General features: G+C 27.5%; 1 protein-coding gene across 2 annotated transcripts in view; it reads right to left on the reverse strand.

Moving 5' to 3' along the window:
- The window catches only part of LOC129962118 (insulin gene enhancer protein ISL-1-like), a 170,365-nt gene that overhangs the window by 39,044 nt on the left and 116,345 nt on the right, over positions 1-14,976 (reverse strand). The window contains exon 5 of one of the 2 annotated variants that reach the window (XM_056075851.1): positions 13,064-13,114. The exons of the other annotated variant lie outside the window; for it this stretch is intronic. Coding sequence (XP_055931826.1) covers positions 13,064-13,114 — 51 coding nt within the window. The remainder of the gene's footprint in view (positions 1-13,063; positions 13,115-14,976) is intronic. 2 annotated transcript variants of the gene reach the window in all.

Raw genomic sequence — 14,976 nt, forward strand, 5'->3', positions numbered from 1 at the left:
CTTATATTTATAAATTGTTTTTTTTTTAAAAATCGTCATCAGAATTAAAAATATTTTTTTCTATCAATAGATTACCTTATTTTTTTTTTCCTTCACTAAAAATATAAAATTTTATATCACTTATGCATCTAAATTATTTGCCACATAGTATATTTATATTCCTAATTATTTTTTTTAAAATTTTTTTCCTATTTATAAAAAATATTTTAAAATCATGCATGTAATAATAATTAAAATAAATAACATGACCTGTGAATGACACGTGCCTAAAGTGCTGTTGTAGAAAGTTGAATATGTAATTTATGATAAAGTATTATAATTAATTTTAAAAGTTTTTTCAACTAATTTTTCAAGTCAAAATCGGGTAGCATCAATCTTCGATACAAAGTTGTTACGTAATAGTACAATAACAGTCCAAAAATATAAGTAGCAATAGTTTTTCATTTTTGTGATTGTCATTTATCTGTGAAAATTTTTATAAGATTCAAAATAATAATAATTCATAGCATTTTTAAAATTTACATCAAAATGAAATTAAATATTTATTAAAATAATTTTCCTTTTCTCCGTATTAAGAAAAATATCTGCAAGAATTCAGAGTGAAAATATTTCATTCATTTCCATGTGTTCATTTAGCACCGGTTTTGAATGAATAGTTTCTCGCGAGGTATTTTCTGTTGAATTCGTGTCAATTTTAATTAATTTTGATTGCATAAACTTTCCTATCCTAACGTAAACCTTCATCAATAAAGGTATTTTCAGATACCAGATTACAAAGTTTTGAAGTATCATTTAACAACTACCGCAGAAATTGTTAAAAAAAAAATTCAAACAAGGACCGTTAAATTTCTGAAGGGAAAGACTCCTCGAAGAGCAAATTATATTATAACCTCATCTTCAGGCGCGTGAAAAAAACTCAGTTAATCAAGCTGCATTAAAAATTACTTTTTTTTTTCTGTTCTTTTTCCACCCCAAACTTGCAAGCTGAGATTCTGCACCGCAGGTGAACCGTAACAAGATGTTTTTTAATTTACTTTAGATAAAAATACTCAAAAATCTTATTCCAGCATCTTGTTGTTGAAAATTAATTAGCAGCGCAAAGACCAGCAAATGCACTTATCCGTCGCAAGAGCGCTTTGCTATATCTAGGCTATACAGTGGAGAGAAAATCCTGCCTAGCTTTACACCCTTGAGGTTCAGCGTACCAGTTATGGTTACGCGCGAATGCAATTCCTAAAATTAACCTTAAAAAACTGAAAGTGATTATTTCCATGAAAACTAAAAGCTCGCAGGCGTTTTCCTTCTTTCAATTAAACAAGTATTACATATCGCGGATTTAATCCTGGGCTGAGGTATTATTTTTCACACAGCGAAGTAATAATTAACAAAATGGTCTCTTGGGTCTTATGGAGGGACTAATGCATATCTAGATGGGCTTAAAGAAGATAATTTTTCACTCCGGTTTTAATTTCGTTTGTGTATTCGCTGCTGAAATGAGATTTCGATTGGTTTCGTTCAGTAAATTGTTTTCAGTTCAACTGCGTGAATCTTATTTAATGATAATCGCATTTAAATTTTAATAAAAATGAAGTATATAATCCGGTTATTTTTCTGAATAGCAGATGATTAATCATTTCATGTATGAATTATCCCTCCAAGGGGAAAGATGTAGTGATGCGCTCAAGGCTCAGATTGAGAATTTGCTTTTTAAAATGTTAGATATGTTATGATAAATATGATTAATTTATTATTAATAATATCGACCTGGTATTTTTAATAAATACTTTTTATTAATAATAAAATCTGTGGTTATTATTACTAATAATCCATTAATCACATTAACCTAACATATACACATAAACTTGGTATGAAATAAGAATTAAACTAATCAAGCAGCTGAAAAATATATATACATTTCAGTTTTCAGTTTCTTGCTACAATTTTCGAAATCTTATTCCATAAAATAATTATTATTTTATTGATAAATCTTATTCAATTATAATCGCATTTCAATTTTAATAAAAATTAAGTGAGTAACTCGGTTTATTTTTTGAATAGCAGATGATGAATCATTTCGTGTATGAATTGTCTCCTTAAGGGGGAAGACGTAGTATTGCATTAAAGGCCCATATTAAGAATCTGCTTTTTAAAACGTTATGATAATTGTGATTAATTTTTTTATTAATTATAGCCAGTTAAAGTGATAAATCATTTTATTTCATTGACCAGATATTTTTAACAAATACTCATTATTATTAATAAAATCTGGGATTATTATTAATAATAATCGATTAATCACTTTCACCTAGCATATACACAAAAACTTGGAATAAAATAATAATCGAACTAATCACGCCAATGAATAATATATAAATCTCAGTTATCAATTTTTTGGGATAATTGAGATTTTATTTTAGAGGATAGTATTATTATTTTTTAAAATTTAAAAAAGAATGTTCCGTTTAAATTTTAATTAAATTTGAGCCTCATCAAACAATAAAACAATAATTTTTAAATATAATACATACATTCAGAAAATAAATAAAATAATAATAAATTATTAAAAACACCCTCATCTTCAGTTATAAGGTCATTAAATTATTAAATGTATAATTATTAATTTTTAAGATAAAAAATTGATATTTTTTCATTCCAAGACAATCAAAAAATTGATAATGAAAAATTGATTATCAAAAAATTTATAGATAGAAAAAATGAGAATTGATTTATCAAAAAATTGATAAATTAAAAATTATAGAATTTATAATCAGACGGCGAGAAAATTATCCTAATTATGTTTATTCAATGCGTTATAATTATTAAAGTAAATCTGAAGAAACAATAACACGGAAATAAAAAAATGACGATAATCATAACATTCTAACATGAATATATGAATTTTAAGGTTATAATTTAATGGGAACAATGATTAATAAAAATAATCGTGAGAATCATGGTTACTCGTAATAATTCTATTTCTTTAGTTATTATATTTTCAGTCATAACATTTAAAGAAATATGAGAGAATAAGTAATAAAATTCACAGAATCATCTTTTTTCTTTAGTCTTTCACAAAAATCGAAAATAAAATTCCTTAACACTAAATAACGTTTTATATAAAATGATTTGAATAATCTGAAGGTTAGTAATAGTATGCATAATTTAAGAATAATAATTATATATGATAAGAAAAATATTTATGAATATATTGATTATTAATAACAACTGAAATTACTTCTTTTTGATAATTTCAGCAATAAGGATTAAGGAAATATGAGAAGACAAATGATAAGAGCACATAGAACCGCTTTTATTATTATTATTATTATTGAGCCATTCAGAAAAATCATGAATAAAATTCCATAAACTGCAACACTAAATATCGTTTAAAGATAAAGAATACAATTTAAGAAAACTCAATAAAATAAAACGCGCAATTTAAGAACAATAATTATGTAATTGTATAAAAATAATCATGAAAATTTTGGTCATCTGTAACAATTGAACTTTCGTAAATATCATATTTTTTTAATTGAAAAGCTATAATATGACAAACTAACAACAAGCAGCGATTTTTTTAAAATTTTCATCATTTTAATAAATCAAGAATAGTCTTTAGTATTAGTATACATAATTTAAAAATGGTAATACTATGTGGTAAAAAAAATATTTAGGAAAATTTTGATTATTATTAACAATAACAATTTCTTAGTTATAATTTCAGCCATAAGGATTAATGAAATATGAGAAAACAAATAATAAAAGCACATAGAATCGTTGTTTTTTTTAAATACGTATATAATTATTCAGAAAAATCAAGAATAAAATTTCTTGTACCGTAACATTAAATATAATTCAAAGATAAAAAGGTAAAATTAAGCCTACACAATAAAACAAACGCGGAATTGAAAAACAATAATTATATATTGTATAAAATTAACTATGATCATCTGTAACGAGTGAATTTTCTTAATTTTCAGAATTTTTGTTATAAAAATGAATGAAAAATGAGAAAAAAATTAATAAAAGCAAATAGAATCGGTTTTTTAAAAATTATTCAAACGTTCAAGAAATCAAATCAAGAATAAAACTCCGTGGACCGTAACACTAAACAGCATTCAAAGATAAAGAGCACAATTTAATGAAATAAAATGTAAAGTATCTGTACTCAATAAAATGAATTCAAAAACAATAGTAATGTATTTGCATAAAAATAATTATGAAACATTTGGTCATCTGCGACAATTGAACTTTCTTAATTATCAGATCTTTTGAATTGAAAGACTATAACATAAAGAACTAATAAGCAGAAAAGTCTTTTTTTTTTCTAACTTTCATTCATTTTAATAAATCAAGAATAGAATTTTAATACAAAGAAAATTATTCAAAGTGTCTCTATTCAATATTCTCGGATTCATTATCCCTAAGAGAAACAACGCCTGCTGTCGGAATATCGGATTCAAAATTATTCTCATTACGTATTCATGCTGAAACACTTGGTGTAACTCTCTGAATAATTTCTCCTATTATATCGCTCGACGATAGGGATGCATATACAGAGAATATATTTATATAGAATCCAAAATCTGCTCTCTTCTCTCCCTCTAAACTTCGTCCAACTGAGAACTCCATTTGGATGGAAAGTTACCTACTTAAAATTTTTATCGCATCAAAGGATCCTAGCATTCTAATTGCAGCAGTAGTTTCTGAACTTAGATGGAATTCTCATTGTGAATGTGAACATGCTTTCATCCCGGTGTATTAGCTTCTCCCCTTTGACTCACGGTAAGCATAAAACTCATAGGTAGGAGCTCACAAATGAGCTCTTTATTATTTAGCGAGTCAGACTGGAGGCTCTTGAAAAATTTTATGCAAAGTGAAATTTATATTTCACTCTCGCTCAGTCTGAGTTATGAGTGAAAGTAGCGAGTAAAATAATACTGGAGAAAGTGCCGCTATCGGCCGCTTTGAAGTTGGGTGTAATTGATAGCTAGCTCGGTGTCTGTCTGTTTGTTTTTATTTCGTTCTAAGTGATCTGTGCACAAGGGTGACTAGGGAATGATGTATGTTGTTTTAAATAGAGGTTTTCTGAAACTCGCTTCATTAAATGGGCAGATAAAAGAGATTAGCAATTTTCGTTTGATAACGTTGAGGAATAGGTTTGAGTTCTCTGTGATGAACAGATCAACAAAGTGAGTCATAATTTCATGTAGTTCGAATATGGTGGTTGAAACATCACAGGAGTGATTTAATAGTATTTCGATTACTTCTCATACGTTCGTTTATTTAATATCAACCGCCTTTGATGACAAACTTACTTCCACGGCTGTTTAAATATCATTACAGAATGCATTTGTTTAAAATTCCATCTTTCTATTTGTCCATGCAAGTTGAAAAGTGTACATATTACAAATTACAAGTGAAAGTGACATTTCTGTTTTGCTGTTTATGCCAAAAGGAACCAATTGCTTATCTTAATTTTAATGCTGGCGAAAGTAAGTGATTGTTTCATTTATTGGAAGGATTAATTTAATTTGAATTTCATCACAATGAAAAACATTTTTATAAGTTATGCAACAAATTAAATTTTTTAAAAAAATATTAAATTTAGTGAAGAAAAGGTACGGAGAAGAAATTGCTATCATTTAAATATAAAATTTTAAATTTTAGTATACTGTAAAAATTTCTTTCGTGCGATAATATTTTCGGAATATAGCAGAAAGGTATTAAAAACTAAGTGCCTATGTGTAAATTTCATCAATATTGGACCAAAATGATAGATTTTGGAAGAAAAAATCTTTAATTATTGTGATATATGCGAAACAGCCCGCATATATCATAATAATATTGCTCTTTATAAGCATTTGAACATAATACTGATATTATGGACAAATCCTATAAAGTGCCATAGAGACAGATGAGCGCACACAGAATAGCTATCAGTCTTTGATTTATTCCTTTATAAGCAATAATTCAATGGTACATAAAAAAATTTTATGCCTTCATTAAAATTAATGCTTTTATTAAGGCTCTTATATAAAATGAACGTTTTTCCATGCTTTTATTAAGGTTTTTATGCAAAATTAACATTAATTTCTATTTTTTTCTAAATATATTTAACTAAAACTATAGTGATAATAGTAAAATTTCCATTGCTTTATGATCAGAGATTAAAAAATGAAAAAAAAAATCTGTATCTCGATACAGAGATAATAATCAATAAAGTCTTACATACACTGAACTTTCACGACAAATATATCAAATTGTTTCTTTTACAAAAAACGAAATAATTATATGTTCAATACTAGATACAAAGAGATATAAGTAATCCTCTTGGCCTCATGACAGGCAAGGAAGGAAGATATCTGTAACTTCTGAAGAATTTAATACCTGTAACTTCTAAAGAATTGATGATTATTTTTTGCAGGTGTTTTAAAAACCTTTTCATTAAAAGAAAAGTACCTTCATTGCTATTTCTTTATGTTCAGATATGATAGAACGGAAAAGACCATATCCTTAACAAAGTGGAGGATTATCATTTTTATATCTCGATACAAAAATAATAATCATTAGAGTCATGAAATTTCCCCAAAGTAGTAATGAATTTTTTTTCTTTTAGAGAAATGAATGAAATATGTTCGAGCAAGCTTGCAGATTAACAACACGCGCAAATCGTAGGAGTCAAAAACCAAATACAAAGAGATACATTATCCTCTGAGCTTGAGACAGGAATTTAAAGGAAGATATCGGGATATCTTGAAATATTTCTTCCCTAATATAACTTTTTATTTTAAAAAAACCACCCGTCCTTTCATTATTGTTTTCATATGACCAGACTTGATTATATGAAAAGCTAATATCATTAACAAAAAGGAGGATTATCATTTTTGTATCTCGAAACAAAAATAATAATCAATAAAGTCTCTCGGATATATAATTTTCACGTGAATAGTGACGAATTATTTCCTTTATTAAGGAAAAAATTCAGAAAATGGAACACTTCGAATTAACAACACATGTAACTCACAAAAATCAAAGGCCATATATAAAGAGGTATAAATATTCCTCTGGGCTTGAGACGTACAAAGAAGGAAGATATCTGGAACTCCTGAAGAATTTAATATTCTTTTTCTTGCGGCTTTTAAAGCGAATCTTGAAGACAAAGCAAAATAAAAGCTTGTGCTGAAATGGGAGAGATATTTTGGAACGGATTCCTTTCCCATTGTCAGCGCAAAAACCCTCCGTTGATCCAATATTAAAGCCTCACGCCCCCCAAAGCCACCGTTAAATAAGCTTATAGACCTATTAGCGATCAATAGACGGCGTGGCTTAATGCAGCCATAGCAACATTTCGCCTGTCTTTGGGGGCAGTAAATGGATGGCAGTCACTGGAGCACTCACCTAGCATTGATTTCTGCTAAGTAACCGCAAGGGGCATTTGCCCCTTCTGGATAGTGCATGTTTATTGGGTAATGCTGGTAAAGTTAGAGCAAGTCATAGGAGCACATTGTTTAGCCACATTTTGCTATCGATTGTTCGCGCTAGGTCCGTTTTTTTTTTTGTTTCGCTATTCGGCTGCGTACTCAAGAGTATTTGAATTAAATGGAGAAAGTTGTACAAAAAGTTGGGAAGCGAAGTCTCTTAAAAATATATTTTAGCTAACTCTGGTGGGGAAGTTAATTATTATCACAAGACATCTGCTTTCCAATTTGGATTCCACTAATAGAGATTTTTGCAAATAATTAAGTCTAACCTTCATAAATGGTCCTATATCTTACTGTATATAATTTCTATATATGATTGGTTTGGATTATTGATTTAGATTAGTTTGGAAAGTAATTACTACCACGAAGCATCTACTCCCCAATTTGGATTTCATTAATAAAAAGATATTTGCAAATGGAGAAAAGTGTGCAAATAGCTGGGATGCGAAATCGGTGAAACTATATTTTACCTAATTTGGTTGGAGTAGATAAGCGCTATCAAATGACATCCATTCTCTAATATGTGAACTACTGATTATGAGATTTTTGAAAATAACGATTGACTTTCATGTATAATCCTATATCATGCTGTAATATAGCCGATTTTGATTAGGACTAAATTTTCTGTTTTATATATTCATATATGTTAGCAGTTGAGTGGCCGAGAAAAAGAAACTTTTGAAATTTTAACTTCGATTTATTTCACCACGGGAGAAATAATTTAAGTACAAAGAATAAGTGGTAAAAAATACACCAGTCTACATCGCGACACAAAAGCAGGAGAGACAAAAAAATTTCTCTTCAGTGATTTTACTATGAGATTATAATAGGGATTTCTTTGACACGTCACTTTATGGAAAGGAAATTTTAAGTAAGTTTTAATAAGTAAATAAGGGAATTTTAATCTTAATTTTAAAAAAGAACTTTATCCTTACACTCGGAGCCTGAGAAAATATTGGGACCAGCAGTTTCATAAAGCTTATGCAGAATTAATTAAATAAAAATGACAATTGGATCAGGAAAATAAGAGAACATTTTAGAATGAAATAAATAAGAGTTAAATTAACATAATAATTAGGAAATTAATTAGGATTTAAATTAGATTAAGTAATATATTTTTATATATATATAAAATAGACCAACGATTGTTTTTATTAAATGGAGAAAAGTGCACAAAAGGCTGGGAAGCGAAGTTGGTGAAAGTATATTTTACCTAATCTTGTTGGAGAGAGTAATTATCAACAAACGACATCTATTCTCTAATTTTCAAACCACTGATTATGAGAATTTTGCAAATAACAAGAGCTGATTTTCGTAGATAATCCTATATCATGTTGTCATGTCACCGGTTTCGATTAGAATAAAATGTTTAGTTCTCATTTATGATACGTAGGCATGTCTTGGAGTATTTAATGAAGAGAAATTTTATTTTTTGTAGATGATATTTTACTATAACATGGTTGGTTTCGATTATAACTGAATTTTCAGTCGTCAGTTATAATATTTAAACAAGGGTTTGAGTATTTAGTTTTCTAGTAGTAATAAATTTCAGCAAATAATAATGAATTCAGTGACTTTTGTTGATCTTTCTGTGACCTAACTACGATATAGCAGACTAGGATCAGAATTAAATTTTGAATTACAGCATATATGCGTTTTTTAGCCATTATTTTTCGGGTACAGAAATATTTTGCACAAATATACATCAAAGAAGCAGTTTCTCTGAAAAATAAATCTAAGATATCTACAATGTATTGAATACGAAATTGGTTTACTAAATAATTTTTAAAAAATACAAGGGCAAGAAAAATTTTAAATATGTCATAACAAAAAAAAGGTACCAAAAGTATTAAAATAATGTTTAATATTTTAGTTTAAATATTTATAATAAGAAGAAAAAAATGCTTGAGCAAAATGAAACTTCCAATGAACTCTTCTTTAAAACATGGAATTTATATGAAGCAATATTCTTATCACACCATAAAAAAAAAAAAAAAATTGAAAACTGATACCAGGAATTTTGCAGTCAGTTAGATGAGGCATTAGTTTATAAGCCGGCTTCCTGGAATAGGAGTAGCGCATCTTCCCCATGATCTGAGCGCCGCGAGTTCTAGCCCCGGTGCGGGCATGGTTTTCTTCTTCTATATTCTATCTGTGAGGTGTGTGAATGCCCCCCTCCCTCCTGTAGAAAGGGATTGGGCAAGCGAATGTGACGCATGAATTAGCTAAATCGAACTCTTGGCCCTAGTTGACGCTACTGAAAGAATAAGAGACACTCACTCGGCTTAAATCGCTGACAGATAACTGTCAGCGGGCTTGTAAAGTGCCTTAAGTCGCAGCAACAACATTAGTTTATAAAATTATTAAGAAAAAATAAAGAGTTCTAGAAAAAATCTAATTTTAAAAGGGAATATGAAAATCATAACAGTAATGTTTAATGTCATTTAAGTGTTTATAAAAAGTGAAAAAAAAAATGAGCCTTTCATTTTATTTTTCTGTGGAATAAAGATTTTGGTCAGAGTGTAGTTATCAATAACAAAGTGGTATTATATTTACAATGCAAAGCATTATTGTTATTTACAGTTCTAAAGCAAAAATATTTAAATGAAACAGTTTTTTTGTTTGTTTGTTTGTTTTTCTCTTTAATTCTCATCAGCCTAAAAAAAATGCTTTATTTTTAGAGCTTTTTTTTTTTTTTTTTTTTTTTTTTTACGTAAATTATTAATTAAATCCTTGGAATAATTTTTTTAAAAACTGCCAGATGAATTATTTTTACAACATTTCCTGGCCAATACACTTTTTAATCCCTCATTCTTAAAATGTATTCTATAAACTTCATATTCTTAAAACATATACCAAATAACAGAGATTATTAAGTGATATATTTAAGTATCAGAATTTAATTATTGATTAAGTATTATCTTTATTATCGTTATATTATTATTAATCGTTATATTTATTATTAATTACTATTATTTAATTAAGTATATCTTAAGTATTATTATTTTATTTCTATATCATATAATTAGTTAAATTTTTTAACTCATTGAACAAGAAAGGCAATCCTTGATTAATCTAAATATCTCAGAAATTTCTAATTGAGCCTGATATAGTAAGATGAAGTTGACTATATTTCTTTTTCACAATTAATTAGAACTGTTTGTTGTTTTTGTACTATTTTTTAGAATTACTGTATTTAGCTACCATTTTCAAAAGATTATATTGTTAAAAAAGGCAAATTTCAGAAGTTCTGAAATTTTCCTATTAATCATTTCTAGCTAGACTTGATTTCAGTTCTATTAATCTTTCACACCAGTTCTTGAAACACAGTAATTAGTTTTTCGATTTCAAAGGACCTGGAATGTTCCTATCAGCTACCTCTAGCTCGATTTAATTTTGTTCGTTTTAATTTTCTACGCTGAAACTTGAAATACACTTCTTATTTTTTAGAAAATAAAGCAAATTCATCTCAATGATTTTAAATAACAACATGAGATTCTTAAATTAATTTTATCCGATGATACTCCAGAGTCTATATATTACATTCAATAAAAAAGATGCAAATGTAATCAGTTAATCCTGAAAGATTTTCATTTGGAGTCTTAAGTCAATTTGTCCCAAAACAGAGTTGCAAGTTTCTGAGTGAACTTGTAAGGCATTTAACTTACAAATAGACGCGAACAAGCTTCCAAATTATTCAAGGTTGTTGTTTGATGATCAGTAATTTTATTGAGATTTGGATAAAAGCTAAACTTTCTTAAACAAAAATCTCAACCTCATTTTCTTACGAAGAATTTTCTCAAGACCTCACGCGCAAATGAAGTTCTGATTAACGACGTATATTGGAATATTTAATTTAATACATTTGTTAAATAAATTTTAGAAAATTGTTTTAACTAAAGAAGGTTTCTCAAATCAATTCAGTTTCTAGAGAACGGATTACTTTATAATGAAGAAACCTAATAAATCTAAAAATTAGGCAAAGGCGCCCAAAACCCTTTAGGAGACAATAGTTAGAATATGTTTTCTTTATACATATTGTGCTTTGAATCTCCATAAAAATAATGTCATTATATGCTTATGAAACTTAACGGCTCGATTATAAAATAGTAAAGCATTTTTTATCATAAAATTAGTTTAATAAGCTTATATAAATATACTGAATTCAGTATATATATGTATATCTAAACATAATTTAGCAGATGCGAGACAAAAACAAAGAAACTTGAAATTTTAACTTCGATTTATTTCACCACGAGAGCATAATTTGTACGGGGAGAAAGTGAAGCAATGATAAAATGACGTCGTCTTTTTACATCACGATGCAAGAAAAAAAAAATAGCAGAAAATTTTCCCTTCAGTGATTTTACTATGAGATTCTGATAGGGATTTCTTTGACACATGTAGACTTAGGAAAGGGAATCTTAGGTATCTATAAAAGAATGTTGTAAGCATTGGGGATTTTTATCCCTTCATTCTGAGTGTCGGAAATGCAAAAGTCATCAGTTGTCCAGAGTGCGTATTAAAAAATATTAAATAAAAGTAGGAATTGGATCAGCAAATAAGAGAGCCTTTTAGAGTGAAGTTAACATAAGATAAAATTTAGAAAATTAATTAAGATTTAAATTAGATTAATAATATATATATTCAATTTAATATTACGTAAGTAGCAAATTACAATAGATAAGTTTATTGAATCGTCATCAGGAATATGTACAAAATTCTTTGCTCTAAAATATCTAATATTGATGCATGCTACAAAATACAATGGCTGAATATAAAAATAATTTTTATAATAAGAAATAGAGTAAATTTATGTAAATGACAAGATATCACTTGCTTTGGAAATTTTTTAACTCAAGAAGATCATTTAAAATACATTTTTTGAAGTCAAAAAAATCTTATGGACAATAAATGCCGTGAAAAATATTTTTCAACAAAACCAGAGATTTAATTTCTTAAATTTACCCACAATATTCTTGTCTGTATGCAGAGGAATTATGACTGCTGTACCATTTAACCTCTAAAATCCAAACAACTCTAAAAGTTTTTATTCATTGTTTATTAATGAACAACAATAAAATAAAGAATGCACTAAGAATTTTGATATTCGAAATCAGCTTATTAAATAAAATTACAATAAATAATTATAGTCGAATGCCTTGATATGAATACGAATTCATTATACAATTATTATTTGATATTATGAAGAAAAATTTTGTGGACAATATCCGTGATCTTAGTGCTATTTTTTCATTGGTATAAATTTCAATATCACTTCACTAAATAAAAAGATGCTATATATAATTTTAATTTCATAGATTCAATATATGTTTGCTAAATAAAAATGTCATAAATGCTCAACTTATTAATTAGATATATAATATAATTAATAAAAATTCCCTTTAATGAACAAGAAAAAATATCGGTTCAGTAAATAATGAAGAAGATCTGTACTAAATGAAGAGTAAACTTAAAATTAAGTGGAAATAATAAGTAAAGATTTAAATAAAGTGGAAATAATAATTAAGGTTTAATAAAGGTTTATATAAAGTGGAAATAATAAGTAAGGGCCCTACCACGGATGCCTGGGACGAAGAGTCTGATTCTGACATGGAGAGGATCACAAACTGCGAATGATAAAATTAAAGAAATCAGAACTTAATCGTGTGATTTGTATGTGCAAAAAACATATTATACAGAAATTAAATTAAAATTAAAAAATTTAAAAAAAAAAAAACTGAAGAATAAATTCTAAATAAATTAAAATGCCTTTTGTTGTAATTATCATAATTATTAAATGTAATGTTTTTATTATTTGAAAATTAAAATACACTTTTGAAAAATATCTATTTTTTCGCTTGTCAATAAAAACGTGTTTTTCCAAAACCAGCAGAAGTGATCTATCCGAAATTTTCGCAAACTTTTTGAGAAACGTGTAATTATTCTCCGACTCTTAAGCATAAAAATTGTCATATAAAAAATTAATGTCGTAAATACTAAACGTGTTCAGATTATTATCTCCAGAATTCCGCATACAAGAGTTTTGTCTCTGTAGAATAGTGAACAAAATGGAGTCTGTATTTTAAACTCTTTTCTGAGCGATTTAAACCAAAATTTGATGTTGAATTACAATTTTAATAACAATTTGACTTACTAAATTTCATTTATTATAAGTTGTTGCAACAATTTAGTTTAAATATAATAAGTAATAACGAATATATATATATATATAATCATCAACAAATATCCGTATTTATTAGATCCCAAACTTACAATTGAACTTAATTTTAATATATGAACAATGAAAGAAATATAAGCATCAACAAATTGCCAAATTTGGTCAATCCATGCTTACATTTTCATTTAGTTTTTATAGGTAATCAACAAAAAGAATATATAAATATTAACAAATACTCAAATTTTACGATCCCATTAGTTTAGTTTTTATAAGTAATCAATAGAAAAGAATGAATAAATATTAACAAATATTCCAATTTACAATTCCAGGGTTTCACATTAGTTGAATTTTGTTAATAACCAATATGAAGAATATATATATATTAACAAATATTCGAATTTTACGATCCCAGGGTTTCACATTAGTTGAATTTTGTTAATAACTAACAAAAAAATATATAAATATTAACAAATATTCAAATTTTACACGATTCCAGGGTTTCACATTAATTGAATTTTGTTAATAACTAACAAAAAAATATATAAATATTAACAAATATTCAAATTTTACACGATTCCAGGGTTTCACATTAGTTGAATTTTGTTAATAACCAATATATAAATATTAACAAATATTCGAATTTTACGATTTTAGGGTTTCACATTAGTTGAATTTTGTTAACAATCAATAAAAAGAAAATACACATATCAACACTTAATGTTACTAATGAACCACCACTTACCACGTCATGCCATGCATGCACATACACATAGATCAGTCACATCCGTAATAAGGAGATGGGGTGTGAATGATTGGACAGAGAGGGAGGGTTCGGTAGTTTTACAAATAACTATAAATCTTCGTAATTACATCTGGTGGGCCGGCGGCATCAGGAAGTCAGTTGAAAAGATGGCGGGGATCATCAAAGTAGCCGACAAATCGTCGCATCGCGTGATCGAATGAGAGAACGCCATAGTGTCACGCAATCGAGCTTCTATACAGCCATTATCTGGGAGCAGGTTAAACCCCTTTTCCAACATGGAATAAAAGCCAAGAGAGACCAGCCTCTCGAATCCCATGGATGACACTGAATCTTAACTTTAAACTTCTGATTGCCAATTTTTTGAACAAAAAAATTCACTATTTGAAAACTATATTTTCAGACAAGTTCAAATATTTTTAATATGAAGCAACCTATTATATAATATGCTATCCAATGTTAGAATTTAAATCTGTAATAGTAAAAAAAAGCGCATTAACCCAAGAAAATCGCGGGATATGGAAGAAAATTGGCTAACTTCCAGGACACAG

The sequence above is a fragment of the Argiope bruennichi genome, chromosome 2, assembly GCF_947563725.1.
Source record: "Argiope bruennichi chromosome 2, qqArgBrue1.1, whole genome shotgun sequence".
NCBI classification, from domain to species: domain Eukaryota; kingdom Metazoa; phylum Arthropoda; class Arachnida; order Araneae; family Araneidae; genus Argiope; species Argiope bruennichi.